Source organism: Pseudorca crassidens, chromosome 7 (assembly GCF_039906515.1).
Source record: "Pseudorca crassidens isolate mPseCra1 chromosome 7, mPseCra1.hap1, whole genome shotgun sequence".
NCBI classification, from domain to species: domain Eukaryota; kingdom Metazoa; phylum Chordata; class Mammalia; order Artiodactyla; family Delphinidae; genus Pseudorca; species Pseudorca crassidens.
The window spans coordinates 34962640-34990618 of NC_090302.1; the positions used below are offsets into that span (position 1 = coordinate 34962640).

General features: G+C 52.0%; 1 protein-coding gene across 5 annotated transcripts in view; it reads left to right on the forward strand.

Annotated features, from left to right (window-relative positions):
• SHB (SH2 domain containing adaptor protein B) overlaps positions 1-27979 on the forward strand; it is a 134152-nt gene that overhangs the window by 26785 nt on the left and 79388 nt on the right. For all 5 annotated transcript variants that reach the window (XM_067743895.1, XM_067743891.1, XM_067743894.1 and 2 more), the window contains exon 2: positions 22115-22235. In XM_067743895.1, the coding sequence (XP_067599996.1) occupies positions 22115-22235 (121 nt within the window). The remainder of the gene's footprint in view (positions 1-22114; positions 22236-27979) is intronic.

Below are 27979 nucleotides of genomic sequence, written 5' to 3' on the forward strand. Positions count from 1 at the left end.
CCCCTTCAGCATTGTAGCCTGGTCACTTTACTCTCCCTTCCCTCACTTGCACACCCCCCCCCTCCAGATACCTTACTGCTGATCCGCCCGCCTCGCATGTAGTCACTCCCGCCTGAACCCACGGGAGATGCGCCACCTTCTCCAGGAGGTCACCCGACCCCCACCAGCATTGCCTGCCTGCCTGTCTGCCTGCCAGTGCTCTCTCGTGACCATATCTCGTCTCCTTTAGCAGAGTGGCTGGAGCCTGCGGGTGGTCCCCTCGCTGCATCCGCCCCTCCCCTCCACCTCCACCGCGTAGGCGCTAATGCACGTCTGAGGGGGCCACCCTTCTGCAGCCCGGCTTCAGTGATATGGTTTGCCAGCCATTGTGTGGCTTCACACGTGGTCTCATTCCCACCTGAGACAGCCCTCAGGTCACCATGGTCTCTGTTTTCCCCGCAGGGTGGCTGGGCCTCGCCCAGGGTCAGACACATTGCCAGCCCGTGGCCCAGGTGGGACCACAACCCTTCCTGGCTCTCTCTGCCTCTCTGAACCTAGAAGTTTAGCCACTGTTTGCGTTTCTCTGAGGGAACTGAGCCTCCGGGGAGAGAACTGTGGGGGCAGTTCGCGAATGTCTGAGGACAGATGATAAGCCCTGTCCTCTGGGAGCGATCACTCTGCAAGGCTTAGGCCGCTCCCCACACTCCCGTCTGTGGTGCAGCTTTAGAACGCAGCCTCAGAATCCGAATGAGCCATTCTGGCTCAAAATACGACTGTGGCCCAGGGATTTGTGGAGAGCAGGGCAGGGCTGCCAGACCTTCTGTCAAGAACCGCCTGGTGGGATTCCTCCTCCTCTCCCCTCTCCCTTCAGCCCTGAGCTACCCTGGGGAGGGCTTGGCCTTTTGGAACTGAGTCGCTGGGCATGGCCCCCGCCAGGGCGGGTGGTCGATGGCGGACCCCGGGCCAGGGGTGTCTTGGTCTTGCGAGGTGCCTGAGCTTCCCTGAGGTGTTTCTTACATCAGAGCTGTTTCCAGACAACTGCGGGTTGTGCGGTCAAGTTAAAGAGGTTGTTCAGAAAACCAGACTGGCACCTACAGGAAGTAGCATTACAAGGGGACCTTGTGGCTTTGTGACCTCTGCTCTGTAGATGGGGGAGGGGCAGGGGGTTGTAAAATCCGAGGGTTTGAGCCAAGAATCATGGAATCCATTCATCCACACGCCCCTTGGCCACAAAAATAGGATGGAGTCCTTGGCCCTGGGGCCAAGACCCCCTTTCTTTGGATCTTGCAGCCTTGATATCTGCAGCAGCACAAACAGGCTGATGACAGAGTAATTCCAGAACCGTAATAAAGTCTTGCACTTGGTTTTCTCTTGGGCTTATTTAAAGTGCACTTTTTTTTTTTTTTTTTTTTGTAAAAAAGCCCAGTTTGTCAGTTTTCTTATTTAGATGCAATGACAAATCAGAAAAAAAGTTTTGAAATTTTTTAAGACCCCCATTGCCTGGTTGGGAACTATAGTGGATGTCTAAAGGCCTGATAGCAGCATCTGACAGAGCATTTTTTTTTTTTTTTTTTTTTTTTTTTTTTGCGGTACACGGGCCTCTCACTGTTGTGGCCTCTCCCGTTGCGGAGCACAGGCTCCGGACGCGCAGGCTCAGTGGCCATGGCTCACGGGCCCAGCCGCTCCACCATGGCATGTGGGATCCTCCCGGACCGGGGCACGAACCCGTGTCCCCTGCATCGGCAGGCAGAGTCTCAACCACTGCGCCACCAGGGAAGCCCTAAAATTCATTTTTTTACTTACTGAGCACCTTATTATGTGCCCGCCCCTGCGTTAGACACAGATACCAGAAAGATGAGTAGGCATAGACCCTGCCCTAGAACCCCAGTTTAGGAGGTCTTAATAATCACGACAGTATGACTTCACGGGTGTTTCAGAAGAGCAAGTGACATTCTGACATGGAAGGGTTTATAAACTGTAAAGTACAGTGCACGTGGAAAGAGTATTGGTTATTGGGGCTCCTGGGTCCATCGCTTTTACAATAGAACAAGGCGACTCTTGAGTCTGGAGGTCCCTTCAAGCCTGGTGCCTGTGCACCCACCCTGTTCTGCGGCATCCAAGCCCTAGTGTGCATGGAATGCATGGGGCTGGGCACACATATAAGGGGGCTGCAGAAGTGGAGAGGGCGGGACCTGGATGGCCAAATCCAGACTGTAAAGTAAGGGAGCGGGGAAGTTCTGGGAGCCATTTGTAGTTCTCTGAATGTGGTTTGACCTGATTTTTTAAAACTCTTATACAACTCATCAGGAGTTAGTGAAACTGCCTTTAGTCAGTGAGAAGAGAGCCAGATTTTTAAAAAATCTTGTTAGAGTGTCACAGGATGTGAAATATCACTTCTTAGCCCTCACAGCTATTTGTGAGTCTGTGTCTATCCCCCTGACTGGCCTGGGAACTCCTGTAGGACTGCAGTAGTGTCTCGCTCTGCTCGTGTCCCAGAGTCCAGCGTGAGACCTGCCCCAGAGTCAGCCCAGGGAAGCTGAATGGAGGTGCAGACAGAACTATGGGGCTCAGAGGAGGGAGAACTCACTTCTAGCTGGGGTGGGGGGATCACAGAGGAAGGTACATGCAGGCTGAACCACGATGATGGTAATACAGTGGAGCCCCTACTGCTGCCAGGCACAGAGGTGGGCTCTGTTATTATCCTTACTTTATAGATGAAGAAACTGAGGCTCAGAGAGGTTGAACAAGCTTCCCAAAGTGACACAGCCAGGATTTGAACTCAGCTTTAACTCCAGAGCTCATGTTCTCAAGCACTGTGCCTTGCAGCCTAGGCAGAATTTGAACGTGCAGTTACCAGAGAAGGGAGCATCCTTGGAGGGCAGAGTGTGGGCAGAGAGCCATGGCAGGGGAAGCTGGGGGCTGGTGACTCCTGTGATTGAGTGTTGGGTGAGGGGACAGTGAGGGGCTGACGTTGGAAACAAGCAGACAGCCCTCTCCACCACGCAGGTGGGAACAGGAAGTTCCTGAGTGACATGGGGTCTCCTAGCGGGCATTCCTTCACGCAGGCTGGCAGACAAGAGCCCTGTGAACTGGCTCTTTCTCCAGTTCTGCAGGCCCTCAGCACCTTGTGTGAGCCCATTCTTATGTGTCGTAGAAGCTGGCAGGACCCTTCTCCACGAAAAGAGAGGGCTCTCTGAGGGGTGGTACGTGGAATTGGTTTTGCCCCAGCCCCCCATGTGTGACCCCACACACCAGCCCCTTACTCTCTCTGGGTCTGTTTCATCACCTCTGCAGGGAAGAGTTGCCTTAGTAGAGTCACTTTCAAGTCCTTTGAGCATAACATTAAGAGCCAAAATCTGGGACAGAGCAGCTGAGTTTGAATCCTAACTCTAACTCACTGCCTTGGTGACCTTGGGCACATTACCCAGCCACCTGGTGCCTCAGTTTTTTCATCTGCAGAATGGGGACAACGTAAGAATCTACTCCATAGGAGTTGTTGGGAGCATCAAAAGAACTGCACATAGTCACTTGTCTCAGTATTTAATGTATTATGATCGTGCTTGTCCCATCCTTGCTCTCTCCAGCCCCTGACTGACCCCATGACTCAGTGGAAGGGGAGGGTCTAGGGCTCAGAGGCTCTCTGGCCACCCGCAGAGCTCCTGCAGGGCCAGGGATGCCTCGGTTTGCCCCGTCTGCTGAGCGCGTTTGCACTGTAGAAGTTGAGATCATTGCTGCCAGTGGCCGCCCAACCTCAGCCAAGCTCTTGCAACATTCCCCAGGGTTCTTGGGGTTCCTTGTGCCCCAGTCCTGCGTGGGCAGAGCTCCAGGCAGGTGGCATATTTTGGCAGGTCCTCAGTGGTGTCATTGGTAAAGAGTTTCCTGTGACTGTGCTAGTTAGGACTGTAAAACTACAGTTTTTACAGTCCCCTTTTGTTCTTCCCAGGTGCTAATAAACTGTTTAAAATTTGGTCAAAATGCTGCTTCTCAAAAAAAAAAAGAAAAAAACGGAGTTGTTTTGGGAATTCTGTTCCCCTCTTTACTTTCAGGTCATTGAGGTTGGTCTGGGGAGAGGGCCTGGTCCCATGCATTAGAGTGTGTCGGGTGAATGTGTTTGGTATTTATTTCTGCAGGGTCCTATCTTCCGGGAACAGCGGGGCATGAGCTAAAAAAAAAGCACCTGCATCCCAGGCTCCGAGATGGGAGCACGAGCCCATCTGTGTCTGCTGCTGTGGTGTAAGGGAAAGCTCATGGGCTGGGATTCCTTGCCTCTTGACTCACTGTATGACCTTGAGTGAGTCACTTCCCCTGGGCTGGGTTTGTGAAATCCTGTGGATTATTGTGAGATAATAGTGGGATTACACGTGCCTCTCTTCTGCTAGAGATCAGTGATTCTCAGTCTTGACTGCATGGTACCATCACCTGGGGGAGCTTTTAGAAAACGCTGATCCCAGGCCCCACCTTAGACCATTTAAATGTTATTTAAATTTAAACGTTATTTGGAGGCCTGAGTTTAGGCATTGGTGCTTTGTGAAAACTCCCCAGGGGTTCTAATGTACAGTCTTTTGCAAACCGAAGGACTAGCCCAGAGGTGGGCACACTGCAGTCCTTGGGCGAAATCCAGCTGCTGCCTTTTCTTTTTAAAATAAACTTTTATTGGCACACAGCCACGCACATTCATTTAGTGGAAGTGAGAGAAGGCGGTGTACTTTTATAAGGTTGGACCAACCCCTGCCTCCCTTACCCTCAGTCCCATGCTTTGGGATACCATAAAAATCCCAGGAGGAGCATAGAGATTCCAGTGGCAGAGGATCTTAGTCTAGGTCCTTCTGCTGGCTCAACCAGGTTCTGCCTGGAGATCCCTGTGGCAGGGAGTTCACTGCCTCCTAAAATAATCCTGTTCTATTTTGAACAGCTGTGTCTGATCAAACAGTCTTCCTAAAATTGAGTTGAAATCCTTTCCATAACCTCCACCAACTGGTCCTCATTTTGTCCTCTCTGACCCCACAGAACACGTCTGCATCCGGTTCCAAGGATTAACTGCCCGTCCTGCACTGCGCACACATGCCCCTGAATCTTATCTAGAACATACACACTTCTTGGTCTCTTTAATTATACTCATGAGACTTGAAGTCCAGGCTCTTTATCATCCTGGTGGCAGCTCTTAATTAAAGTGCAGGGCCCAGAGCTGGACATGATTCTCCAGTGACCCTAGGATTTGTGCAGATTGAAGGGAGACAGTCCCTCCCTGGTGGTGGAAGTCATAAGGTCACACCACTGTCAATGCAGCCAGTGGGCAGGTTGGCTTTTGAGAAGCTGTTAGACCGCGTGAGCACAGCATCACTTTAATAAAGGTCTCAGGCACCTGAGACCCCTGGGTTATTGGATATCTATGGCAAGTTATGGCGTTATTTCTCCTTCCTGCCCACAGTTGGCCTTGTGGAGTGTCAGTGGGCTTCCCAAAGGGCTCTGTCCCTTCCTGGCTTGCCCCCAGGGGTGAGAGGCACTCACCCAGCCCCCTCACCTGGCAGATGGGAAGTGTGGTCGTGAGAGAGCTCTCGTGGGCCTTGGGTTTATGACATCGCTGGGCCAGGAACGAGGTTAATATTTTTAATGACAAAGGGTGAGCCCCATTATTACCCCAGCTCATTAATCAATGGCAGAACCCGTTTTACCTGTTAGGTGCCCTGGTGTGGGGAGTTCATGAATGGGAATCCAATTTTCTCTTTAAAACCCAAGCCACCTCTCCCCTTCTTAAATCCGGGGGCAGTTCTGGAGAGGGTGTCGATATTTTATAGAAAATTTTTTCTTGGGTGGAAAAGGCTGTGGGAAGCCTTTGAGGGCCCCCCTGCCTTACTCACCTGGCCAGGGGTGCAGGGAAAGTAGCAGCAGCTATACAGCCTGCCCAAGCCAGTCCCTAAGCCCGCGACACTGGGCCACAACAGCTTCATTTAGGGGACCCAGAATGGATGGGGAGCTCCGGGCCATCTGTTTAAACCTGTTGCCCACAGATCGGAGGATGGGCATGACAGAATTGTGGGGAGAGGGGAAGTGTGGCTGGACCACTCAGGTGGACCAAGTTGGAGCCCTTTCCAATTGGCTGGTCAGCTGGGGCGATGGTTTAAATGTCCCCAGGGAATACATTCTTCTGGGGTCTGTGGCCCCCTCCCCAGTATGGTGGCCCTGTCACCTGTATTATCCCCATCTAAGAAATGGGCATGATGGAGCGCCCATAAAGACGAAAAGGTGCTCCCTTTTATCTTAGGAGAACACTGCTTTGAGTTATTCCTGGAAACCCCTTCCCCCATCCAGGTACCATCATCACCACCTCTGGGCTGTGAGGGCCTGTAGGGATTTCAAGCTGGCCACCCTGACCCCGGGGCCATCTCCTCTACAAGGGAACAGCTTCAGTTCCTCCGGTCCTCATTGCATATGTGGATACTTGGTTTTCTCCAACCTGCTTGGCTTACCCTAACAAGGTGAAGAATGAACCAGTTCTACCACAAAATCCCCTCCCACTTTACAATGAGAAAAATGAGACTTACAGTCAACTTTGAGAATAACAGTAACTTACTGCAGGTTGGGCACTGTCCAAGTATTAACTCTTGTTAATGAAGCAGCGGGCCAGGATTCAGGTTCACCTTCTGGCTCTCATTCCCCTCCTGTGCTGAGTGATGCTTCTGTGTGCAGAGGTTTGGGAATGTGGGGAGGGGGCCCCAGGGTCTCTCCACTGCCTCATGGCTGCTGTGAACACCTTCAGAACATTCCCTCTAAGGTAAGGACGTGCCTGCGCTACTTCTGGAGGCATGTTGGGGGGAGTAGAAGGAGGTGGGATCCCGGGCAGAAAGGAGAAAGCAGTAGGGGATGGAGGGAGGTAATTGCTGGAAGCCGAGCACACAGCACGGCAGCTGCAGGCGGAAGCGGCTGCTTCCCCAGGTATGGCCCTGGCAGGTTGCAGGTGTTTTTCAGTCACAGGGCGGCTGAGGAAGAGGAAGGGAGACTTCCAGCACCCAGCTGACTGAGGGAGTGTCAGGGGTGGCCCTTGCCCAGGTTGGCACATCTGAGCCAAATTGGCAGAGCTGCTTCTTCTTCCTTTCAGACCTCCCTTCAGAGATTTCCTCCTGCTGTCAGGAAGGAATCCAGGATTTTAGAAACTCATGCAGCAGGCCGTGGGGTGGCACAGAAGAGCCAAAAGTTGGGAGGGAGGCTGGCCAGAGTTGAAACCTGCACTACCTTGTGTGCTCTGAGGCCTTGGGGAAACTACGAAACCTCTCTGGGCTTCGATTTTCTTATCTGAAAACAATGTAATTAGGAGGATGAAATAAGACAGTGTTAAAATCGCAGTCTTGCCTGACACGTAGTAGGCGTTCCCTCCATCGTCAGCATCACCTCTCAGCCTCTTGCCGGTTCTAATCCTCTAGCACTCTTAGGCTCTGGGAGGGTCTGGTTTAAGGTTCTCAGGTCCTGGCCCCAGAGGACCCTAGTCTCCAGGCGTTAGTCCCTGGGAGTCAAGCAGGGCCTCACTTCCTGGCAGAGAAGTGTGTGAAAAGAGGAAGCTGATGATGGGTTGGGGATGTCTCCTGATGGTGTGTTGTCAGCGAGGGGCCAGGCCTCCACGATGCTTGATTAACACAGCAGCAGTAGATCAAAGTTTGCTCTTTTGAAATTAATAAGTCTGGGACTCGTTCAAGATACCTTTGCCTCCCTTTAAGGACAGAACACTTCCGGTGGCAGGTGATTTATGACCTTGTTTGGAAGGAGATTTTACAATGTGCTCCGATAATTAGGGCCACTTCATGCTTGATTCATGAGGCTGCTGTCAAGCGCTGTGTTGGCATTTCATGGAGACCAGTCCTCGGTGGTCTAGAATGTGCTCTTGGAGTGAGCGGCAGGAGAAGCCAGTCCCCTTAAGTAGTGGATGTACACCGCACCATTGAAACCCAAAGGAAGACTTGATTTTTTTTTTTTTTTTTTTGGAAGGCTTGATTTTTAAAATAATGTTGGAAGGACTGAAATGCCCGTGTGGTCCAGTGCTTCCCTCAAAAGCATAGTGATCTCCAGTGGAATAAGAAAAATGAAAACTTGGGGAGTTTTTTTATGACACTAAATTCATTCACTTTAAAGGACTTCACTTTATTCTCAATTTCCTTTTAACTGTGGTTATTGTTCTTTCCTTTAGAAAATGTCGGTGAGGACATATGGTAGTTAGGTTTCTTGTAGTATTCCTGTGTCTTTTCCCCTCCTCTTTTTTGTAAGTACAGTTGTCCCTGAAATCCAGAATTCTGGCCCTGAATGGGACCCAGTTTACTCTTCCCATTTTACAGATGGGGAAACTGAGGTCCTGACAGGGAGTGTGACTTAGCTAATGGTGCCCAGCTGGAGAGAGGAAGGGATTAGAGTTTGGACCTCAAGCTCCCCATGGAAACTTCTGGATGTGGAGGACCATCAGGATCAGCTACAAAATGTGTGGGGCCCACCTAGTGCAAAACAAGAATCCACAGGCCCCTTGTTCAAAAAGTACTACTAATTTCAAGGTGGTGACAACAGAGCATTAAGCCGAGTGCAGAGCCCTGTGTGACTTCACAGGCCACATGCCCATGAAGCTGGGCCTGGGCACCATAAATGCCACACTCCCTGAAGTACTGGCATTTAAAAATACAAGCCTATAGTACTTAGCTCAAGAAATGAAATGCACTGGACTATGCCTTTGAAACTCCCTGAAATCCCCACTTAGAGCATTTCCTCTGTTCTCCACACAGCCCTTTGTGAGGAAGCCTGAGGTTAGAGAAAGAAGCCAGTGGGAGGAATTACAGAGATGAGGCCCCTTCTAAACCTGGAGGAAGGAGGCAGGACAGGTGGTGGTTATCAGGGCTTCTTCTGCCATCTCACCTGCTAGTGTTTGCTCTGGTGGCCCCATATCTCCAGGGAGGGGTGTTGTGCATCACTGAGGACCAGTGGGTCTGGGGTCACCTGTCACAGGAGCCTGGGCCAGGCAGATAACTGAGTTGATGCAAAAGGCCAAGGTTCACGGCCATGGCTGTCGGTCAGTGCCCTGGCTGGACTTTGCTCATTGGATTTTTTTGGTTTAGGGCAGACCACAGCCCTTCTCTCTTTGCCCATTGGCTGTGGTAGAGGGCATACATCTGACCTTACAGCATATCTGGAAAAAACAAATCAAGGTCCGTGGCCTCCTGGAGCATGTGTGCCTTTGTGGACATGCATGTACCTGCATGTCTAGGTGCAGGTGCATGTGCTAGGCGAGTATGTATATATTTACTTATTTTATTTACTAAGCACTTAACTGATGCCTACGTTGTGCTGTGTGCACAATTCTAAGCATTTGACAAATATTTAAGACACTTAATTCTTAACAGCAAACTAATAAGCTACATCTTAGTATTATTCCCACTTTATAAATAAGGATACTCAGGATGGAGAGTAAGTCATCTGGCCTGCCTAAGGTCATGCAGCCCATTGGTGGCCCAGCCAGGAAGTGGGCAGGTGGCTTCAGTGAAAATGTGCCCTAAGCACGAGGGGCCCTTATTGGCGTGGAGCAGGCTTCCCCCTGGAGAGAAATGGCCCAACAAACCCTCCGTTGATTCATTAGCTCATTGACTCATTCAGCATTTACTTGGACCCCTTTATGCCAGGCTGGGACTGGGCGTGGAGGTGTGGATGGGCAGAGCCAATCGGACCACCCTGTGTTGAAAGCTTCGGGCACTGTGGCATCACCCTGGGGTTCTCAGGGCAAAAGCTGCAAGTCTGAAATCACTCACATGTTTACAAATCTGGCACCTCTGGGTGGGACATCCAGGAGCAGAGGGGGTGTGGAAAAATGTGTCCATGAGCCTGGAAAGCTCAGTGGTCCTGAGTCCACCGGTCCACCCCGCCAGGCTCTGGAGGGCTTGATCAGAGAGGAGCCTCGTGGAGTGGCGGGTGATGAGAGGGAGGGAGCTAGTGTGCACACCCACATTGCCTTGTTTTACTGAATTTCCTTCCAGTCCTTTTTCTATGCACTTAAATGTACTTCTTTCTCTCTCTCTCTCTCTCTCTTTTTTTTTTTTTGGTGTTATATTTTAGAAAAATTGAATCCTCCTATTAGTTCTGTTCTGAAACTGGATTTTTTGTCAATTGCTGAAGTGCCAAGAATAAGGGTTTTTTTTAGTCAATAAAGATTCTGTAACCTCTTTTGCTGGCTGCATAGGGGGTATCTTCAGGCAGCTCGCCCCATCCTGGAACGGGTCCGAATCCCGGCTGCCGGGTCAGATTTTCTCCCTTCTGCACTTTTGGCCGTGGCCTGAGCCAAACATGTTTGCACAAAGGAGAGTCGTTTTTAGACTATATCAGGAAAGGTGTTACTATAGGCCGGTGGCTACTCTGACTGTGGAGTCAGGAGCCAGCATGGGCTGCCAGCATCCTCGGCTGCAGGGTGGGTGATGTGTGGGTACCACAGTGCTCTGGTGCTCCGTTAGCCAGTCATGGGGGGCTGCAGCCCATCCGCACACAGGCTCACCATGGTGAGGGTCTGTGCCCCTCAAGGCCTTCCCAGGTGCTCACATGCTGTACCAGCTCACCCGCTGGACAGGAGCTTGGGCTCTCCCTGAAGCTGCGAGGCAACGTTGCAGGCCTCTGTAGGGACTAGTGGCCCATCAGGGTCCCCATTTGGTTTTGTCCAGGTGCTTGTTCAGGGAGCTGCCCACTTGTTCTCTGGAACAGTGGCCTCAGCCCGGGAGAAAATGGCCCAGGGCTTCGTGTGGGGACTCTGCCTGCACTAGGGAGGGTGGCTTCCGGGGACGACCTGATTCCATGATTCTGTACAGTCCCCACTGCCTTTGCAAAGCTATTATCTGCTCAGAACCCTGGGAGGGAGATGGAACAGGGAGATCCTTCTTCCCTTGGCGCAGATGAGGAAGCTGAAACTCAGAGGAGAGCAGCAACGTGGGCAGGGTAGGGGCCAAGTAGGACAGGAGCCTGGGGTGATCTGATTGGCCCTCCTATTGCTTCAGCTGGAGTAAACTCACCAGGTGTGAGGTTCTTCCCAGACCCAGGCAGCGATGCTGTCAGCCTCCACCAAGTCCTTCCTGCTCACCAGTCCAGCCTTCTTCAGCTGGCTTGTACCTACATCTATCCCCAAGCTTCGTGCAGGTCCTGGGATGGGGCAGCCAGCCTTCCCACACTTGTGAGGCAGCCCAGAAGCTGGGGCCCAAGAACAGCCTCCAATAGTCACTCCTGGGAGTTAGTTGGTATCTGGCTCCGCTGCCCCCTCGCCCTTGGTAAAATGACTCTGAGCAGTGGGTTGTGTGGACAGTTTCCCAGAGTTTCCCTTTTCGGTGGAGTTTTGGTTTGTCCACCTTGGTAACTGGCTTGATTACCCAGCCAGCTTTCCTGCTACCTTCCCCTCCCTGGCCCATTTCCCCATCCCTTGTGTCAGCTCCCAAATAAACCACTTGCACCTGAATCCCGGCTTCAGGGTCTGCCTCTGGGGGAACCCAGACTAAGGTACCTGGCCTGTGGCATCTCAGAGGTGGGAACAGCATCCTTTTCAGGTTCTCCGGTGCCCTCGCCCATGCCAACAGCTTGTTATCCATTGGTCCATTGACTCAGTCTCCTCCTACCCCTGGAGGAAGATGTTTTCTCAGTGAAGGTGGGAGAGCTCAGGCTCAGAGAAGAGAAGAGATGTGCCCAGAGCTCCACACGTGGTGAGAAGCCAGGATGCACTGAAGCTTGGGTCCTTGAATCCAGTGTTGCCCTGTACGTCCCTGCCCACCCCTGCTCCTGCCCAGCACACCTTGTGGGGGCCCTGCTGTGCCCAGAGGCTGGCTGCCACATGGAAGGAACCTGCTCCAGAGCCTGCCTCCCACCAAAGAGCTTGTTACCTGGCACATCATGAGCACGGGTAACTATGATTGAACAAGCCACTGACACCGTTACGGACGGGTATGACATTGTAAAGCTCTGTCCTCGGTAACTTTCCCATACATTAGGAGGGTGCCAAGGACGTATAAGAAAAAGTGCTTTGGGGCTCAGGGACAGCTTTGTAGCCTAGAGGACTGCACGTGAGAAGGTGTTAATTGAGGCTTGGTTGCTGGAGGGTTCGAGAACACGGTATTATTTTCAAAAGTGAATCACCGTTTATTGAGCACCCACTATTAAGCTGAATATAATTGGAAACCCTCAAATACGGTGGTGGTGATTATGGCCGATGCTGCATGTCCTCCATAAAAAGGCAGTGACTCTGGGGGAGGGCAGCTGTTCAGTGCTGCTTGCACTAAACACTTAAAGACACTCTGGCCTGGCCTGGCCTGCCTTGAGGCTGTCATGTTGGAAATGTGCATGAATCATCCTAACGGGCCTCATCCGGAGACAATGACCCTTCACTTAGAATGGGTCCTGCACCACTGTTGCTGGTTATTGAAATGCCCTGTGCCAGCCTGAGCCCCATCTCCCCTTAATCCTGGCTCTGAGCACGGAACACAGGCTGGTGGGAGACGCCGCCTTGCTCGACCACTCCTGCTCCCTCCCGGCCCTGCGTGGAGCACGGAGGCCTGGTTTTCAGAGGTGCCATAACCCTCAGGAGAGGCCTTGGCGTCTGGGCTCTGCATTTTGCTTTACATACTTTTCCTGTGAGTCCACGGGAGAAGTTGTTCTTATTGGACAGAGCCTCCTGTTACTGTGAGAAAGCCCCACGGGCATTCCCGATCTTTTCTTGGGAAGGGAATGGTGGATGGGACAGAAAAATGACTCAAAGTCAGCCATCTAAAACCCACTTTGGAAGCAGGTAGGCTATAAATATATATGTAGGTCACCAAATGACTTGGATTTTCATGCAGCTGGCATTTGGTGGGAGGCCGGTTTTGTCACCCTGCTAATGAGCATTCCCTTACTGGACAGGACATCCAGGTGACCTCTGCAAGACCCTTCCCCTCCCCAGGCCTCAGTTTCCTTCTCAGTTAGAGGAGGGAATCCATCATGCTGGATGATGGGTTGAGATGATGATGATCGGAACTGACATTTCTTGGGGCTTGCCGTGTGCCAGGCCCGTTCTAAGTACATCGCTGAGGTTGGCTTATTTAATCCTCACTCCGCTGTCATTTTATAGGCAAGGAGGTTGAGGCACCAGAGGTAACTGACTTTCAGAGCCATTCCATTTCCCTGTTCCTGATGATACAGCCTCCTACCGAGTGCCCTGCCAGGGGAAGGAGAAAATCCTGACCTTACCCTTCCTGTCCCAGGTCTGGTCTGAGAGCACTTTCTAGTCAGTGGCCCCAAACCTCAGGAGGGGCACCTGTCCCCCTTTGAGCAGGAAGCTTGGAAGAAAGGACTGTCTGGGAAGGTGGGTGCAGGTTGATGGGGTTTGCAGGAGGGCTGGGTAGTGCTGAGCCAGAGCTCAGGGGAGGAAGAGGGGAGGCCCAATGGGTGACCCCAGGTGGACTGAGCCTGGCCTGGGGCTGCCTTCCACAGGGAGCTGTCTGCGGGGATGGGTGGAGGTACTTGCAAGAGGCGCTAGGGTGTTTTTTCTGGGGGTGGGGTAATTGTGGTGGATATGCCCTGAAATTTTTAAGAAAGACTTTAAGAGAGAAATTAGATAGCCATCCAGGTATTGCAGAGCCATGTGGACCTGAGAGTGAGGAAACATTTGGTTACCTGTTTCTGGCAGTGACCTTCACTCCCCCCTCCCCAAGACCTCATGCCCCCCAGTAGATTCATGCTTTTCAGGCTGTGGAGAGTGGAGCATATTGGGGTTCCTTTGCACAAATTACACACATAAAAGTTTGAAACCCACTGGACTAGACCGTCTCCCAGGGCCCGTTTAGCTCTTGACCTCACATGTAGTGACTCTGCAGACCCCATGTGCTTCTGTCCTCAGGAGGGATGCACTGAATTCTCTGTCCATAGGTCCTGGCTGAAAGCAGTTCTAGGATAGAGCTATTTCTGAGTTCAAAAAAGAACCTCCCACTGCTTGAGAGATGCTGAGAAGCCAGTCCCTACCACATAACAGCAAGGTTCTGGGGTAAACAGAGGGCCAGGCTGGGCTCCGCTCCTGCAGCCTCCCACCCGTGACCCACAGCCTTCTCCACGGGGTGAAACTGAGGGAGGGTGGGGTGTGCATGTGAGCGAGAGGGGGGCTGAGAGAGCAGGGCCCGAGAGGCGCTGACGGAGGCTGTAATTTGGAATGCATTTTTCCTGACAAGTTGGAGCCTGCAGGTGTCTAGGCAAGCAGCTGTGGCCTTGGGAGGGGCAGGACTGGAAAGACCAGTGGAGACTACCACCTCCTGACATGGGCCAGCTAACTGGCTGGTCTGTAAAGAAGCATTTACCCTAAAGTACCCAGGGTCTGCACAAAGAAACAGATGGCGGTTGCTTGAATAGTGACGACTGCCCCAAATGACTGAAGCATGAAGTTGTGAGCTCCTTCCCCCGGAGCCTTGTGGGCAGAGCACTTGACCTCCATGCGTGAAAGTGGGGCCTAGAACTTTGAGGTGACTCTGCATGACTGAGTCAGACCTTCAGGGAGAGAAAGGGAACTGGTCCTAGGTCGGTGTGGAAAAGCATCCTCCCCACCATCTGATTTCCAGGAGTTTCGGCTGAATGCAGGAAGGTAGCTAATTAATCTTCCCCAAATTAATTTTCTTACCATGTCGGAAATGATTTATTGCTGTGCCTGTAAGGAGAGTTAGTCTATGATGGTCAAAGCCGGGGACAGGGAGAGGGAAGCAGGGACTGCTTGCTTGTATCTCTGCATGGGGCGGGGTGTCCCCATAGCCCTACGTATGTCACAGCCCATTTCTGTGGACCCCTCCGAGCCCTGGACGCAGGCGTAGACCGGGAGCACACTGCTGTCTCAGCACGTGGAGGGTAGCCCTGAGGTTCTCTACCTCTTAGCCAGGTGCCCCGTCTAGGTGCATCTTACCCAAAGCATAAAAGGGGGAAAAACGGATCATTCACAAACATTTTTCTTTTTGTGGTTGAGAAATGTGACAGCTGTTGTCATGCCTAATTGCAGCCAATTTTCTGTGTGTAATCACTGGGGCCTCAGCTGGGGTTTCTTCTCAGCTGAGAAGAAACCCCAGTTTGTTTGGTCTTCCCGACTAGATGTTCAGCTTCTCGTGGGCAGAGACCCCAGCTTGATCATGGGCTCCCAGAAGGGGCCACCATAGCCTGTTCTTTATCAACTACTGTCACGTCCCCAAATCATGTCATTATTTGCTTTTCACAACATTCATGTGAAGTTGAGAAACCAGGCAATTTTGCCCCGTTTCACAGATGAATTGCTCAAACTCAAAAAGATAAAGCAGGTTGCTCGGAGTTACCCAGTGAGGGTGTAGCAGAGCCAGCTGAGGTCCAGAACTCTCTGTCCCGGCTGTTTCTGCTTGGCTGTGTCCTTTCTGTGGTGCCACCCGCCTTTCTGTGTTTTTGCACAGCCCCAGGCAACTGCTGCAGCCCAGCTGCCGCTGGTCAGCCTTGGGGCTGTGGAAATGCCACCCGCCTCGGTCACAGTGGAGTTCCTGCAAACAGCCACCCACCAAGGCGTTACTTGTTAGCTTTCAGGGATCTCTTGAAGGCTGTGTTCTGCTGTGGGGGCAGCCGAAGCTGCGCTAAGGAACAGAGCACAGACAGGTGGTATCCAGTTGCCTGACCTCGACCCAAAGCAGACGCCCACCTTAGAGCCTCTGCTTGGACACCCAAATGGCTGGCGCTCCAGCGCCCAGGCAGTGTGTCCTTTTATTAGCTGTTAGATGTCCTTCCTGACTCACTGAGTTTGCTTCTGTATAGCTCTCAGTCTATACAGAACATCTGTCCACTGCCTCTTCTCCAGGCAGCCCCCGGTCACTGGGAGCTCTCTTCAGACCCCCAGATCCCTGTTTTCTTAATGCCATCTCTTGGTCGGCATGGCAACAGAGCCTCCATCTTGGGGACATCAGGCCTGCCAGGGCCTGTGTCACAGTGGGTCCCAAAGGAAGACCAGGACTCCAGCCTGCCGGTCCCCTGATGGGGGCAGAAGCATGGAGCCATCTGGCTGCTGCTGCCATCTCATGCCCTGCACGCTGTTTGCTCACCTTCCAGGAGCCTTCCTGACTCCCAGAGCTGGGGAGAGGGCCGGGTTGCCCCTGTTCCAGAGGGCTGTGTGGCTCCTGGGTTTCAAGCTGGCAAGCCAACCCACAGAGTCCCAGGCAGTCCTCTCACGGTGCCCCCCTCCCCCGGCATGGTCAAACGGCAGGCCAGTCACACACCAGCCTGGATTTTCACCCAGGTGTGTTGAATTATGATAGGGTCAACACCTATCACCTCCCTAAGACAGAGAGAGCACCTCTCCTCTTAGCTGTTCTCTAAAGTGGCTTGAATGCCAGGGAGCTTGGTCATTTTATCTGGGGCTCCTGACCTTTCTGAGATGTGCCCAACACTTTGCAGGCTTATATAAACATGATGGAGGGAGCAACCACTTCGTCAGTTATCAGATTCCCAAAGAGATCCATGAGCCCCAAACCATTAAGAAAGCTAACACACAGTCTTAACGGTGAATTGATAAGGAAATGGTCCAACTGGGACCATGTAGAACATTACCAGGTTTGTTCACATGCAGTTTGCTTTGGAGTAGAGCAGGAAGAAGTCATGGGCTCGGAAAGGACCCAGGACCTCATGGGGTGCCGCCCTTTCACTTTCCAGGGAGAGGAGAGCAGCACAGGGTGGGGGAGACTTGTCTTGCCTCATCCCACAAGTGGCTGAGCTGGGGCAGCCCGATGCTGCCAGTTCCCACAGACAGCAGAGCACAGGTGCCTGTATGGCTTGGAGGGGCACTGCCTGTGGGGCAGTGGGGACAGTGCAGGCCACCCACTCCTGGAAGGTGGCGGCTACTCCGTCTCCTGTCCCTTTTTTTTTTTTTTTTTAGCAGGTTTGAGTGATTTTTATCAGGGATACCGGTATATTTCAGTAGTGGCTTCTCTCCACGGTCCCACCAGCCTTCCCTGGAGCCAGGTAATCTTCCTGGAGAGTTTGCTGAGAGCCAGCTAGTCTTGTTCTGAAAGGGTCTGTGCTTCCAAAGAGAGAGCCTTGCGCATCCTCACGGCCAGGGCAAGCTTTGGCCCGGGCTCCCCTCCTGGGCAGGTCAGGGTCTTGCCTCCCACACTGCTCAAGCGTGTCGCTCAATCCGGGCCAGTCCTCAGGATTGCACAGAGGATGCCATTACTCCTGCGTCTCAGATTCTGGAGATGGACCAAGGCATGCTGGATCGTCTCTTACTCCAGTTAACCCCCAGGGAAGAAAGCAAGAGAGAGCTGCATTGAACACTGACTTCTTGCTTCACTTTAATGAACAAGGCTGAGAAACATCTGGGAAAAGTGGAACTCTAGAGTGGTATCCGGAGGCTTAGCTTTAGATTGGTGGGCGAGGGGGCTGGCTCTAACTTAGCCTTTCCCAAACTTTAATCATAAGAATCACCTGGGTTGCTTATAAAATATACAAGTTATTAGGGCTAGGAATCTGGTTTTTTTTAAACAAGTGTCATTCCTATCTTCAGGCAAGTTTGGGAAGCAGTTTATCTACTGTACCGAAAATAACCTGTGAAGAGGAGTGCTTTGGAAAAGTTTAGTTTTGCTTATAGTACGTTAATAAGTTTTTCTTGTTTGAAAAAATGTGCTAACATTACATACGAGTCTCCTTTTATTTTCCTTTCATCACCCAACTACCAGTCCTTCCCTCCTCCCAGAGGTGTCAGTTTGAAGTGTCTGTCTCCCCAGACGTTTTTGTTATTAAATAGAGATACAGGTTTTTGTTTAATTTTCATAAATAGGTATCATCTTTTTTTGGGCGGGGTGCCATGCCGCTCGGCCTGTGGGGTCTTAGTTCCTTGACCAGGGGTTGAACCCAGGCCCCCAGAAGTGAAAGCGCTGAGTCCTAACCACTGGACTGCCAGGGAATTCCCAATCATCTTGTATTTACCATTCTAGCCTGCTTTCTTCCACCCAAAGCTATGTCTCGGCGCACTATGTATAGAGCTATAGAGCGACTACTTTCCTTTTTTTAACCTGCTACATAATATCCCATAGTGTGAAACTGGCACGGTTTATTTAGCAATCCCCCTATTGATGGGCATAGCAGGTGCTTGCAGTTTCTCCTTATTACTTGCTCCGGTAAGCATCCTTGCCCATGTCTCCCTGTGCACATTTGGGAATAAATACTGAAATGTGAAATTGTTGGGTTAATCCCTGTGCATTTTTGGATTTTAGTGGACGCTCCCAAAGTTATCTTTCACAGTGACTCTACCAATTTACCTTTCCACCCAGAGCCTATGGAGAGGAACCAGTTCTCAACGCAGGTGCCACTGTCTCACTAAAGCATATGGGCATGTGGCCAAGTGGAGACACCCACTTTCCACTTCCCTTTGGGGATAAATTGGAAGACTACCTCCTATCATGAAACTAAATCCCCAAGAAAAAACACCCAGGCCTCAGACTGCTGGAAGGGAGGGACCAGTTCCACCCAGCAGTGTATGCAAAGCAGCAAGGAGGCTTGTGGAGCTCCAGTCTGCAGCCAGCTCCCAGAGCCCTGTCAGAGAGGCGTCGGGTGTGCTGGAATTCTAGAATCCTCCAGCCTGCAATGGACCATGTACAAAAATGGGAGGTTGGAACAGGTCTCTCGAGGACACACCCCCAGCTCCCAGTTTCACTGCTTTATGAGCCTATAAAAGTCCTTCAGGGCACTGGCTAACCTGGGGTCTCCAATTTTGTTTGACAGCAAGAAAAGGCCTGCCTGGGGTTTAGCCATAACCCTGCTTCATTTTTCAGAGATGGGCCGGTATGCCTATGCCAGGAGGCCAAGAAAGCAAAAGAAGGTGTGTTCTATGAGTTAGGTAGCCACACTCTGACAGCCCATCTTTCTGCTGCTCTGCTCCATGGTGGAATGGTGGGACCAGTGGCCTGGGTTCCCCCTCAGCTCTGCACCTGCCCTGTGTAAGGCAAGCAAGCCATCTGAAGGGTTCAGTGCCATGTTGGGTCTTTGCCAATCCAAGATCAAAATCAAGGAAGGCTTCTCATGTGCCCAAGTGGCCTGACCTGTGGAGGAGTCCTGGCTGGCTCCCTTTTGCTTGAATTGTTTAATTAGATTTAAGAGACTTGTCCGCTAACTGGGGCATTTTGAAGCAAAGCAAAAGCAACCCCCCCCCCCCCCCCCCAGGAATCCAAGCCCACTCCTGGGCAAACTCTGGCTTCCTTTCTTTTAACTCAGAAAATCAACAGCCTTCACTCAAGCCCCCTGCCTGGCCATCCTGACTTACAGTGTCCCTGGGTCACACTACCCAGTCCTTGCACCTGAGGCCTGTGGCACATCGCACGGCACTGTGGTTAAACTCCCCACTCAACTCTCCTAACACCTGGTTAAATTTTTACTCCAAAAACCGGGACATGATTTTGTGAAAGGTCAGACAGCTCAGTGATTGTTTGCTGAGTTTCACGTTGCTCAAACCTCAAATTCCCTCCCCTCTACCAACCTCACTTTGAAGTTTGAAAGGAAATTGATTAAATATACATTTTAGGAATCTTCCGATTTGCTTCTTAAACTAACAGAATTCTAAACTTTTTTTTTTTTAAACGGAAGGATTTTCAACTGTCAGCAGGTATAACTGGAACCATATGTCAGCAGAGACCAAGAGCTTTTCCTGGTTTTAGGATTTGTAAATTCTTATTGAAACGGAAGTAAGCAGGGCAGGCAGCCGGAGGGCCCCCGTGACAGCCCACGCTCAGATCTCATTTTAATTAGAAAATACAGATAGCGCCTGCTGAACCGAAGGCCTCCCAGAGCTCCCATCCCAGGGCGAACAAAGATTTGGTTTACATCCTGCTAGCCTCTGTGTTTGCAAATCATAGAGCACTTCCGGGAGGAGCTGGAATGTTGATTTCTAGATTACGGAGAGACTGCAGCCCAGCACCCTCCCCAGCTAATCCCCTCAAGTGATTTTGTTTTCTTGGGGAAATATTTGCTCCCTTCTTCATTGCAGAATAGACGGAGGGTGTTCATTCTGAAAAGAGACAGTAAGGAAGGCCGGGATGAGAGAAAAGAGATTAGATGTCATCCACAGCAGGTTCCTCATTTTCTCCTTTAGATTTCAGGCCCCTTGAACTCTGAGACCCAAAACCCTACATGCACTGGATTGGCATCTGAGCTGTTCTGTATGACAGTGGTTCACTTGTCTAATTTTCTCCCTAATGTGTTCTGCAAGTGGTAGAGTAGAAATGTCCTATGAAAGACATGGCGGGCCCTAGCGCTCCCTCTCCCCCATCTTTCCCTGTCTGGTGTCATTTGAGCTCAGTGAGTCTCCAGAAAGGCCACGATTACAGTGTCAGCATCTGGAAGCTCCCCTGCTGGCACTGGAGCCTGACCCATGGCCACAGTGGAGCGGTGGCAGGGGGGCTGCACATGCTCAGACTGCGGGCGCTCCAGCCTTGGGTCTTCCACCGATAAGCCTGCTCTTCTTAGGGGAGCAGTGACTGCTATGTGCTATGCCTCCCGTCGGCCCTCCCGGCCACACGCCAGTGACAGGGCTGCGGGCATCACATTCCCGGCAACTGGAGGTCACTGGCTCCTGCTGCCAGGGTTGCTGCCACAAACTGCCATGACCCGGCAGACAAAGGGGGATTTTCCCTTCCCCTGGGTTTACAGGCCGCTCAAATGCTTTACATTCCAGGAGCTGGGAGAGAGTGGAGGCTCCTGTGGTTTCTAATTAACCCCACAATTTAAATAACAATTCATGAAACCCCAAGGGTTGAGAGAAAAGCTAACCTACCCCCTCCCGAGAAAGGCAGCTGGGTGGCCCTGGCTGGGAGGCTGAGGACTTGCCCTTTGCCAGATGTGTGACCAAAGGGGCAGAAGTCACAGTGAGTTTGTGGTGGAGCAAAGGGTGCATTGAAAGGGAACGGGTTTGGCGGGTTCCTGTCCTTTCCCCTCTGGTGAGAGTGCCTCTCCTGAAGGTTAGGTAGTCAGAAATGGGAGGAGGGCTTCCCCGGTGGCTCAGTGGTTGAGAGTCCGCCTGCCGATGCAGGGGACACGGGTTCGTGCCCCGTTCCGGGAAGATCCCACATGCCGCGGAGCGGCTGGGCCCGTGAGCCATGGCCGCTGAGCCTGCGCGTCCGGAGCCTGTGCTCCGCAACGGGAGAGGCCACAACAGTGAGAGGCCCGCGTACCGCAAAAAAAAAAAAAAAAGAAATGGGAGGAAAAGTTGCTGTGTTTACTCTTAGCCTCCAACTGAGAAGTTTTACCCTTCTCCAGGGAAAATGTGGAACTTTGAAGTGTTCAAAACTCAGATTCTCACACTCTTAGGGGACTCCCCTGCTGTCCCCACTGCCTAGCCCCAGGTGACTGCTCTGTTTGTTGTGGAACTTTGCTGTTTTCTGGAATACAGACAAGAGAGGAGTCCAGGAAGGGCTCTGGGAGGCAGAGGGTCCAGCCAAGGTGCCCGCTCTGGACCTCAGTTTCCCCATCTGTTATGGAAGGGTCTTCTGATGTGTTGCTTCCAAGGCCCTCGCTGGCCTTGGCAGTCTATCCATTCATCCCTGAGCTGCTTTGGTGTTTTCACTGGGCCTGTCTGGGGACTCAGTCATCTCTGCAGAGCGTTGATCTCACCAGATTGTTGCCTGGTTACCCAAGGGATGGTTGTGTTCCAGATTTGGGGAAAATGGAACGCTGGACATAATTATCTCTAGGCAAGCTCTTCTATGCCTCAGCCAGCTCCAGGAGCATGTCAGCATTTCTAGGCTCTCTGCGAGCTCATTTCCAACTTTCTTCTGTTTCCATTCCATTAAATCGAGCAAGTCACATTCCCCGAAGACACCTTCCAAGTTCTTGCCTCTGTGCTTCTGTACTGAGATGCCCTTCTGTCCTCACTTCACTGTGCCCGGAGCAGCCACCCTACATATGCAGGCTCAGGCCCCTCCCTTACGATGGAGCACTGCAGCATGGGCCCCTTGTCACCCCTGCAAGAATCAGAGTTCCCTGAGGGTGGGCACCAGCTCAGATTCCTGCCTCTGCCTCCTACTCCTTGCTCATCTGGCACAGGCTCAGTTTATATTTGTTGGAGAAAGCCTGGCTGTGAACAGAAGTGAAGTAGACAGCCACAGGTGGACTCACACGCTTGCCATCTTCCTTGCAGGTGACCATCGCCGATGACTACTCAGATCCCTTTGATGCCAAGAATGATCTGAAAAGCAAAGCGGGAAAGGGGGAGAGTGCTGGCTACATGGAGCCCTATGAGGCGCAGAGGATCATGACAGGTAAGCAGAGCCCTTGGCACAGAGACTTGCAACTCAGCAGGGAGGCAGACGGGCGCTGTGGTCACCACCAGCCTCCAGAGGTGAAGGTGTGTACTTTCAAGGTGGTGGTTGGGGGGCAGTGCCGTGTTGAATCTTTACCACAGTTTATCTGTTCGTGTTTCACCGACCTCAGGAAGAAACTGGCAGGGCACAGTGACAGTCCAGATACCAGGGTACCAAGTACAGTTAACCAAGATAGGGACTAAGAAGTACATGGGGAAGTGGGGGGGAAAGTTCTCTTAGAAATTTCAGATTAAAGAAAGATACAGCACTTGAGATGGAAAACTTAGCTTGGAACTTCCTAGCAGCCAGGGCAATAAAAGAAACAGCTGGGTCACCTTGCTTTTATTACTTAGTAGAAGGGGGCAGACTAGATCGTTAGGGACAGAATTATCCCTGGCCCCATACAAGAAAATCTTTATTTTAGGGCTGGAAGCAGCTTAAAGAGCCATGGTCTACGTGGCAGGTTTACAGGAAACACAGAGACTTTCCTCCTTTGGCTGTTTTCCTATTGGCCCTTGATGATAAAACCTGTCAGAGCAATGGTGTAGGGCCCAGGAGAATGTGGCCAGGTATGTGGTATCCTGGGGGCCTCTTTTTGCCAGGATGATGCTTGGAGCATCTCTAAAGAATGAGCAGTTATCAGATATCAGCCATCTCAACAGACCCCAGGCATGGGCGGATGGTAGGGAGATTACGGGCAGAGGAGAAGCCCCCCATGAACGTCCTCCTGCCTCAGGAGGATGGTCCAGGCACAGAAGAGCAGCTGTGTGGGTTGGCCCCCTCTGACCCTGCACAGGACAGTGATATGAGCAGAGTCACTACGTGCTGCAGAGCGCAGGCGGGTAGCCCCCCGAATTTTGAGGCCTAGTGAGTTGGTGCCCTGTGTGTCTCAGGATTTGGGATTCAGGTAGGTGCCTCCTCCTGTGACTCTATTATTGTTTATTTGTGTTCATGTCTTTGAGCACTTTCTCTTGATTCCTTCTGAATTAGAAGGAAGAAGGGAGGGACTTCCCTGGCGGTCCAGTGGTTAAGACTCTACGCTTCCACTGCAGGGGTCGTGGGTTCGATCCCTGTTGGGGAACTAAGGTCCAGCATGTGGAGCAGCCAAAAAATGAAATAAAAATAAAATAAATATATTTTTTAAAAAAGAAGAAGGAGGAGGAGGAAGGGAAGAAACAGTTACTGAGCACTTAGTACATTCTGGGCCCGCGTTGAACGTTAGCTCTCGGTCTGCGGAGACCCTGTAGGATAATTGCTGAAGAATCTGGGTGTGAGTCCAGGCCCTGCTTCCAGGACTCTGCGTCATGCTCTTCCTGCTCATGGAAGGCAATTCTCTGGCCACCAGTGTGGCCTCCAGAACACCTGGCCACTTTGTGAAGGGCTGAGGCAGGAAGCAATTGACCAGAGGGACTTCGGCCAGCCTGCTGGAGGGCCACCTCTTGTGGCCGTTCCCATCTTTCTAGTCTCTCCTGGCAAAGCAGCCTCCATGGGCGGCAAGAACCCAAGAGCTGAGTATGTGTTTGGGGCCAGGGTCCCAAGGTGGGGAGCAGCCTGTTCTCTTCTAGCAACTCAGGAAAGCAGATCTGCTGGTGGAGTCTTCACCTCAGGCCTGTAGGAACACCCACTCCCGCCATCACGCCCCATCACCTCCACCCACGTGCCAGCACCCCCATCAGGCCCAGAGAAGCAGCCCCGAGCCCAGCTCAGCCCTGAGGGCCAGTGGTGGCAGCCGTGGCCCTGCGCCTCCCTGTAGCTTCCACTAGTCTTGCACTCAGCGGGCCTTGGCCTGGGTTAAAGGAGTGGTGGGTCCAGGAGTAACTTTGGGACACTGGCACATTCAGACATCAGGGCGGCAAAGGATCTTTGAGGTCATCCAAACCCAACAGCCTTATTTTACAGATGGGGAAACTGAGACTAGGAGGGAGAGGGACTTGCCCGAGGACACATAGTAAGTTGGAGGCGGACTGGCCAGCATGGCCTGTGCTCAGCAGGGCAGACTCTGGGGTTGGGTGCTGGAGGAGGTGTAATGTTGAGTTTGATGCCCAGGTATCCGGGCATGAGGAAATGGCAGGAGCTGTTGAGGCTGGAAGCCTCTGCCAGGTCCCAGGCTCCATACTGGGCCCCGTGACATATACACTCTTTAAACCTCACTGTGTCCCTGCAAAGGAGGTGTTGTCTCATTTCACAGGTGAGGGAGACTGTGAACAAGTCACTTCCCTGGGGTCACACCAGCAGAAGGGAGAGGCCCAGACCTGCATCTTTGGAACGTGGGGGGCAGGGGGCTGAAGGGGATGGGTGGGAACATCTGCTGGGAGCCCAGACTTTGGGGAGGGTCCGCCACTGCTCAGTGTCTTTGGAGTGGAGCTGGGCCCCTCCTGGGTGCTGCCATGGACCCCAGCGGTAAGGAGCTGATTAACTGGGTGGAATTCTCCTGTGAGACTTTGACTTTTTAATGAGGCACACCCACGGGGGCCAGGTCCAAGGCAGGGCAGTGTGAGTTTGCTGGAAATCTGGTAGGATCTCAGGCATTCTGTCTCCAAAGAAGCATCCTTCTCTTTGCTGCTCTGTGCTTTCTTCCTACCTTGGAGATTATGCCCAAATTTACCCGTGTTTTTGTTTTTAAGGAAATACGTGATTAAACAGGACGTTTTCTGGGTGTAATGACCTTGCAGCAGCTCTCTTTGACTTGGAATTCTTTGTGTGTAACATCACCATCACCGCAGTGACTGATGGCAAGGATGGGGGCTGGGTTAGCCAGCACCATATAAATGTTCCAGGAAGTAGCTCACTGAGCTGCCACGAAGCTCCCGGGGGAGGGGGAGGTAACAGAGGTTGGTGCTGGGGATGGCAGTGGAGCAGGGGGTGTGGCACAGAACAAGTTATATTCAGCCTTTTAGGGGGACCATTTTTTTTGATGCTGTAACATTTATGTGTATGAGTACACGTAGCTTCTAGTAACAAGGCAGGCATCTTTGGTACGTAAGACTAATGCTGCCAGGGGAATTCCAGTGGTTAGGACTCCATGCTTTCACTGCCGAGGGCCAGGTTCAATCTAGTTGGGGAACTAAGATCCCACAAGCCTTGTGGCCAAAAAAAAAAAAAAAAAGAACAAAGGAAAAGAATAATGCTGCCAGGAAGAGCATGGCTTCCCTGCCTGAGATGGCGTGCATCTCTGTACTGGTTTGAAAGGAGACCAGACTGGAGTCAAGCAGATCTGGGAAGGCCAGTTGTCACCTAAGTGACCCCTGGGCCTCAGTTTCCCCCTGAGAAGCAGTAGCCTTGGAGTGGGCAGTCAACAGTACTTCTAGCTGCTTTTGTCTGTGAACTGGCCGTTTGACCCTGCGCAGCACATTCTGTGCCTCTGTTTTTCCCTGTTTAAGGAATGATGGGTCAATAATAACAGCAACAGCAGTGGAGGCCACTGCTAAGGTCTCTTGTACTTGTTTACAGCACTTGGTGTGAATTCTCATTGGATCTTCAGCGTCACTCTTCGAAGTGGAGGTGCCCATTTTACCAATAGACTGAGGCACAGAGAGACTAAGTAATTAGTCCAAGGCAACACAGCCGGGTAGTCAGTTGGGGGGCTGTCTAAGGCCCTGTTTAACTGCTACACAGGACTTCTCTCCAGGGCCCGTCCAGCCCTGGTGCACTCCCTGGAGCTTGGTCTTCAGACTCCCCAGCATGGCCGCCGTGGCCTGTGATTAAGTGGTAAGGTTTTGTCCTCTGTGTCCTTGGCACCATGCAGCAGGTGGTGGGGAGCCTGTGGGAGGTGTGATTTTGTGAACAGAGAACTCGGCCCAGCCCATTGGCTGTAGCTAGGATGGAGGGCATGGAGAAGCATGCCTGTTTTTCTAGGGGCTCCTCTTAACCCTTCTCTCTGCCTTAACTTACCATCTCCCACAGACTCCCCTTTGTGTCAACCACAGGAATTAGGTTCTGGATCCAAAAGGGAGGCTCAGCTCTCCATGGAACCTCAGAACCCATGTATGCCTGGGCCTCATTTTCTGGCCTCATCACCTCTCTCACCTCAGCAGCAGCTCTGGAGATATTTCCTTAACACCCTAGGGCTCTATGGAACCCAGCTGGAAAGCTAGTGACCCAGTCCAAGCTTTCCTTTTTATAGGTAGGAAAACTGAGACTCAGAAGAGTCATGATCCTTTAGAGATTTTTTTTTTTTTTAACACACTGATTAAATGTGAAGTTGTCTTGTGAGGCAGTGAGTTGCCCATCCCTAGAGGCATCCAGGCAGAGGCAAGACAACCAGCACTGGGAGATGATATGAAGGTAGTTAAGTCTCAGATGTGTGGTTGGTTCAAGCTACCCCTGAGGTCTGTGTCAGTCCTGAGCTCCGAGATGTCATGATTCACTGTGTCCACCCCCATCATTAGACACCCAGGATCAGCCCCACGAAGGGAGCACCTGAGACCAACTCTGAATAGGAGAGGATCTGGTTAGGGCTGGCAGCTTCCTTTCTCAGTGCCAGCCTGACTCATGCCAACTGTGCAGTCCTGGTTCCGCTTTTCGTCTTTCTTGGCCCATCTCTTGAGGTCAGATTCTGGTTTTGGCTTTTTCCATGTGTGAATTGAAGAGGAAGGATCACACCACTTCTTGGTTTCCTTTCTGCTCCCTTGTCTATGTATTTGGTGTCCCCAGGCCAAACCTCCCACTGAGCCGATAGGTAGGCCACCTCTCTCCAAATCCCTGCTTAGCAGCCCATTCTTTCCTTCTTCCCGGAGACTTGATCCTGGGGCTTGAGGGCCCCTGTTGCACAGAGACCTGCTGATGTGGTGGGAAGAGTGCTGGGCTCCTTTTTTTTTTCTTTTTTGGCCGGGCCACACGGCGTGTAGGATCTCAGTTCCCCGACCAGGGATCAAACCTGTACCCCCTGCATTGGAAGCTCGGAGTCTTAACCACTGGACGGCCAGGGAAGTCCAGGGTGCTGGGCTCTGAGTCAGGCTGACTTGGGTGACTGTGTGTGTCAGGATGCTTAGCTGGTTGGGGGCTGCTTTGTAAAATAGGGCACACAACACTGACGTGAGTCTTGGGTGGAGGAACAAACTTTGTACATGTGCTTGAGATTATTGATATTGAGGGGCAGAGGGCCTGTTCGGTTCTTCACATGGTTTTCTGTGCTGTTGAATTCTCTGGCCAGTCCCTGTAGGGGCCCCTGCCCACTTGGAGGTGGGTGGCAGGATACTGGAGTAGGTGGTTCCCCAGCCCCTCTGTGGTACCCTTGGTACCCTGGAGCCCTTGCTAAGCCCTGTTATGTTGGAATCTGGACCGTGTAACCTGGGCAAATAGTGCCCTGCCTTTAGCAATAATATCCATGAAACAGGGAGACAGGCATGGACCTGGGTGTCTGGTTGGTGCACAGAGGTGAGCAGGTGAATCTCCAGGAGTTCAGAGGAGAGACCACAGCTTCTAGTTTGGGCCATCCAAGTGGGGTGGGAGGTGGGAGTGGTGGGGATGAGAGCTGGGCCTGGCAACCAGGCAGAGGGAAGAGCTTGAGCAAAGGCATGGAGGTGTGGGAATTCTCTGCTGGAGAGGAGTGGAAGGAGATGAGGCTTTTGATAGGATCCTGATAGGAAAAGCACATGGGGCAAGAGCTTGTAAAGTCGGATTGTATCATGAGGCCCTAGTTAGCCTAAAGGTACAGAATATTTCTCACCTGGGATCCTTCTTCCCCAGGCCTTCAGCCCCAG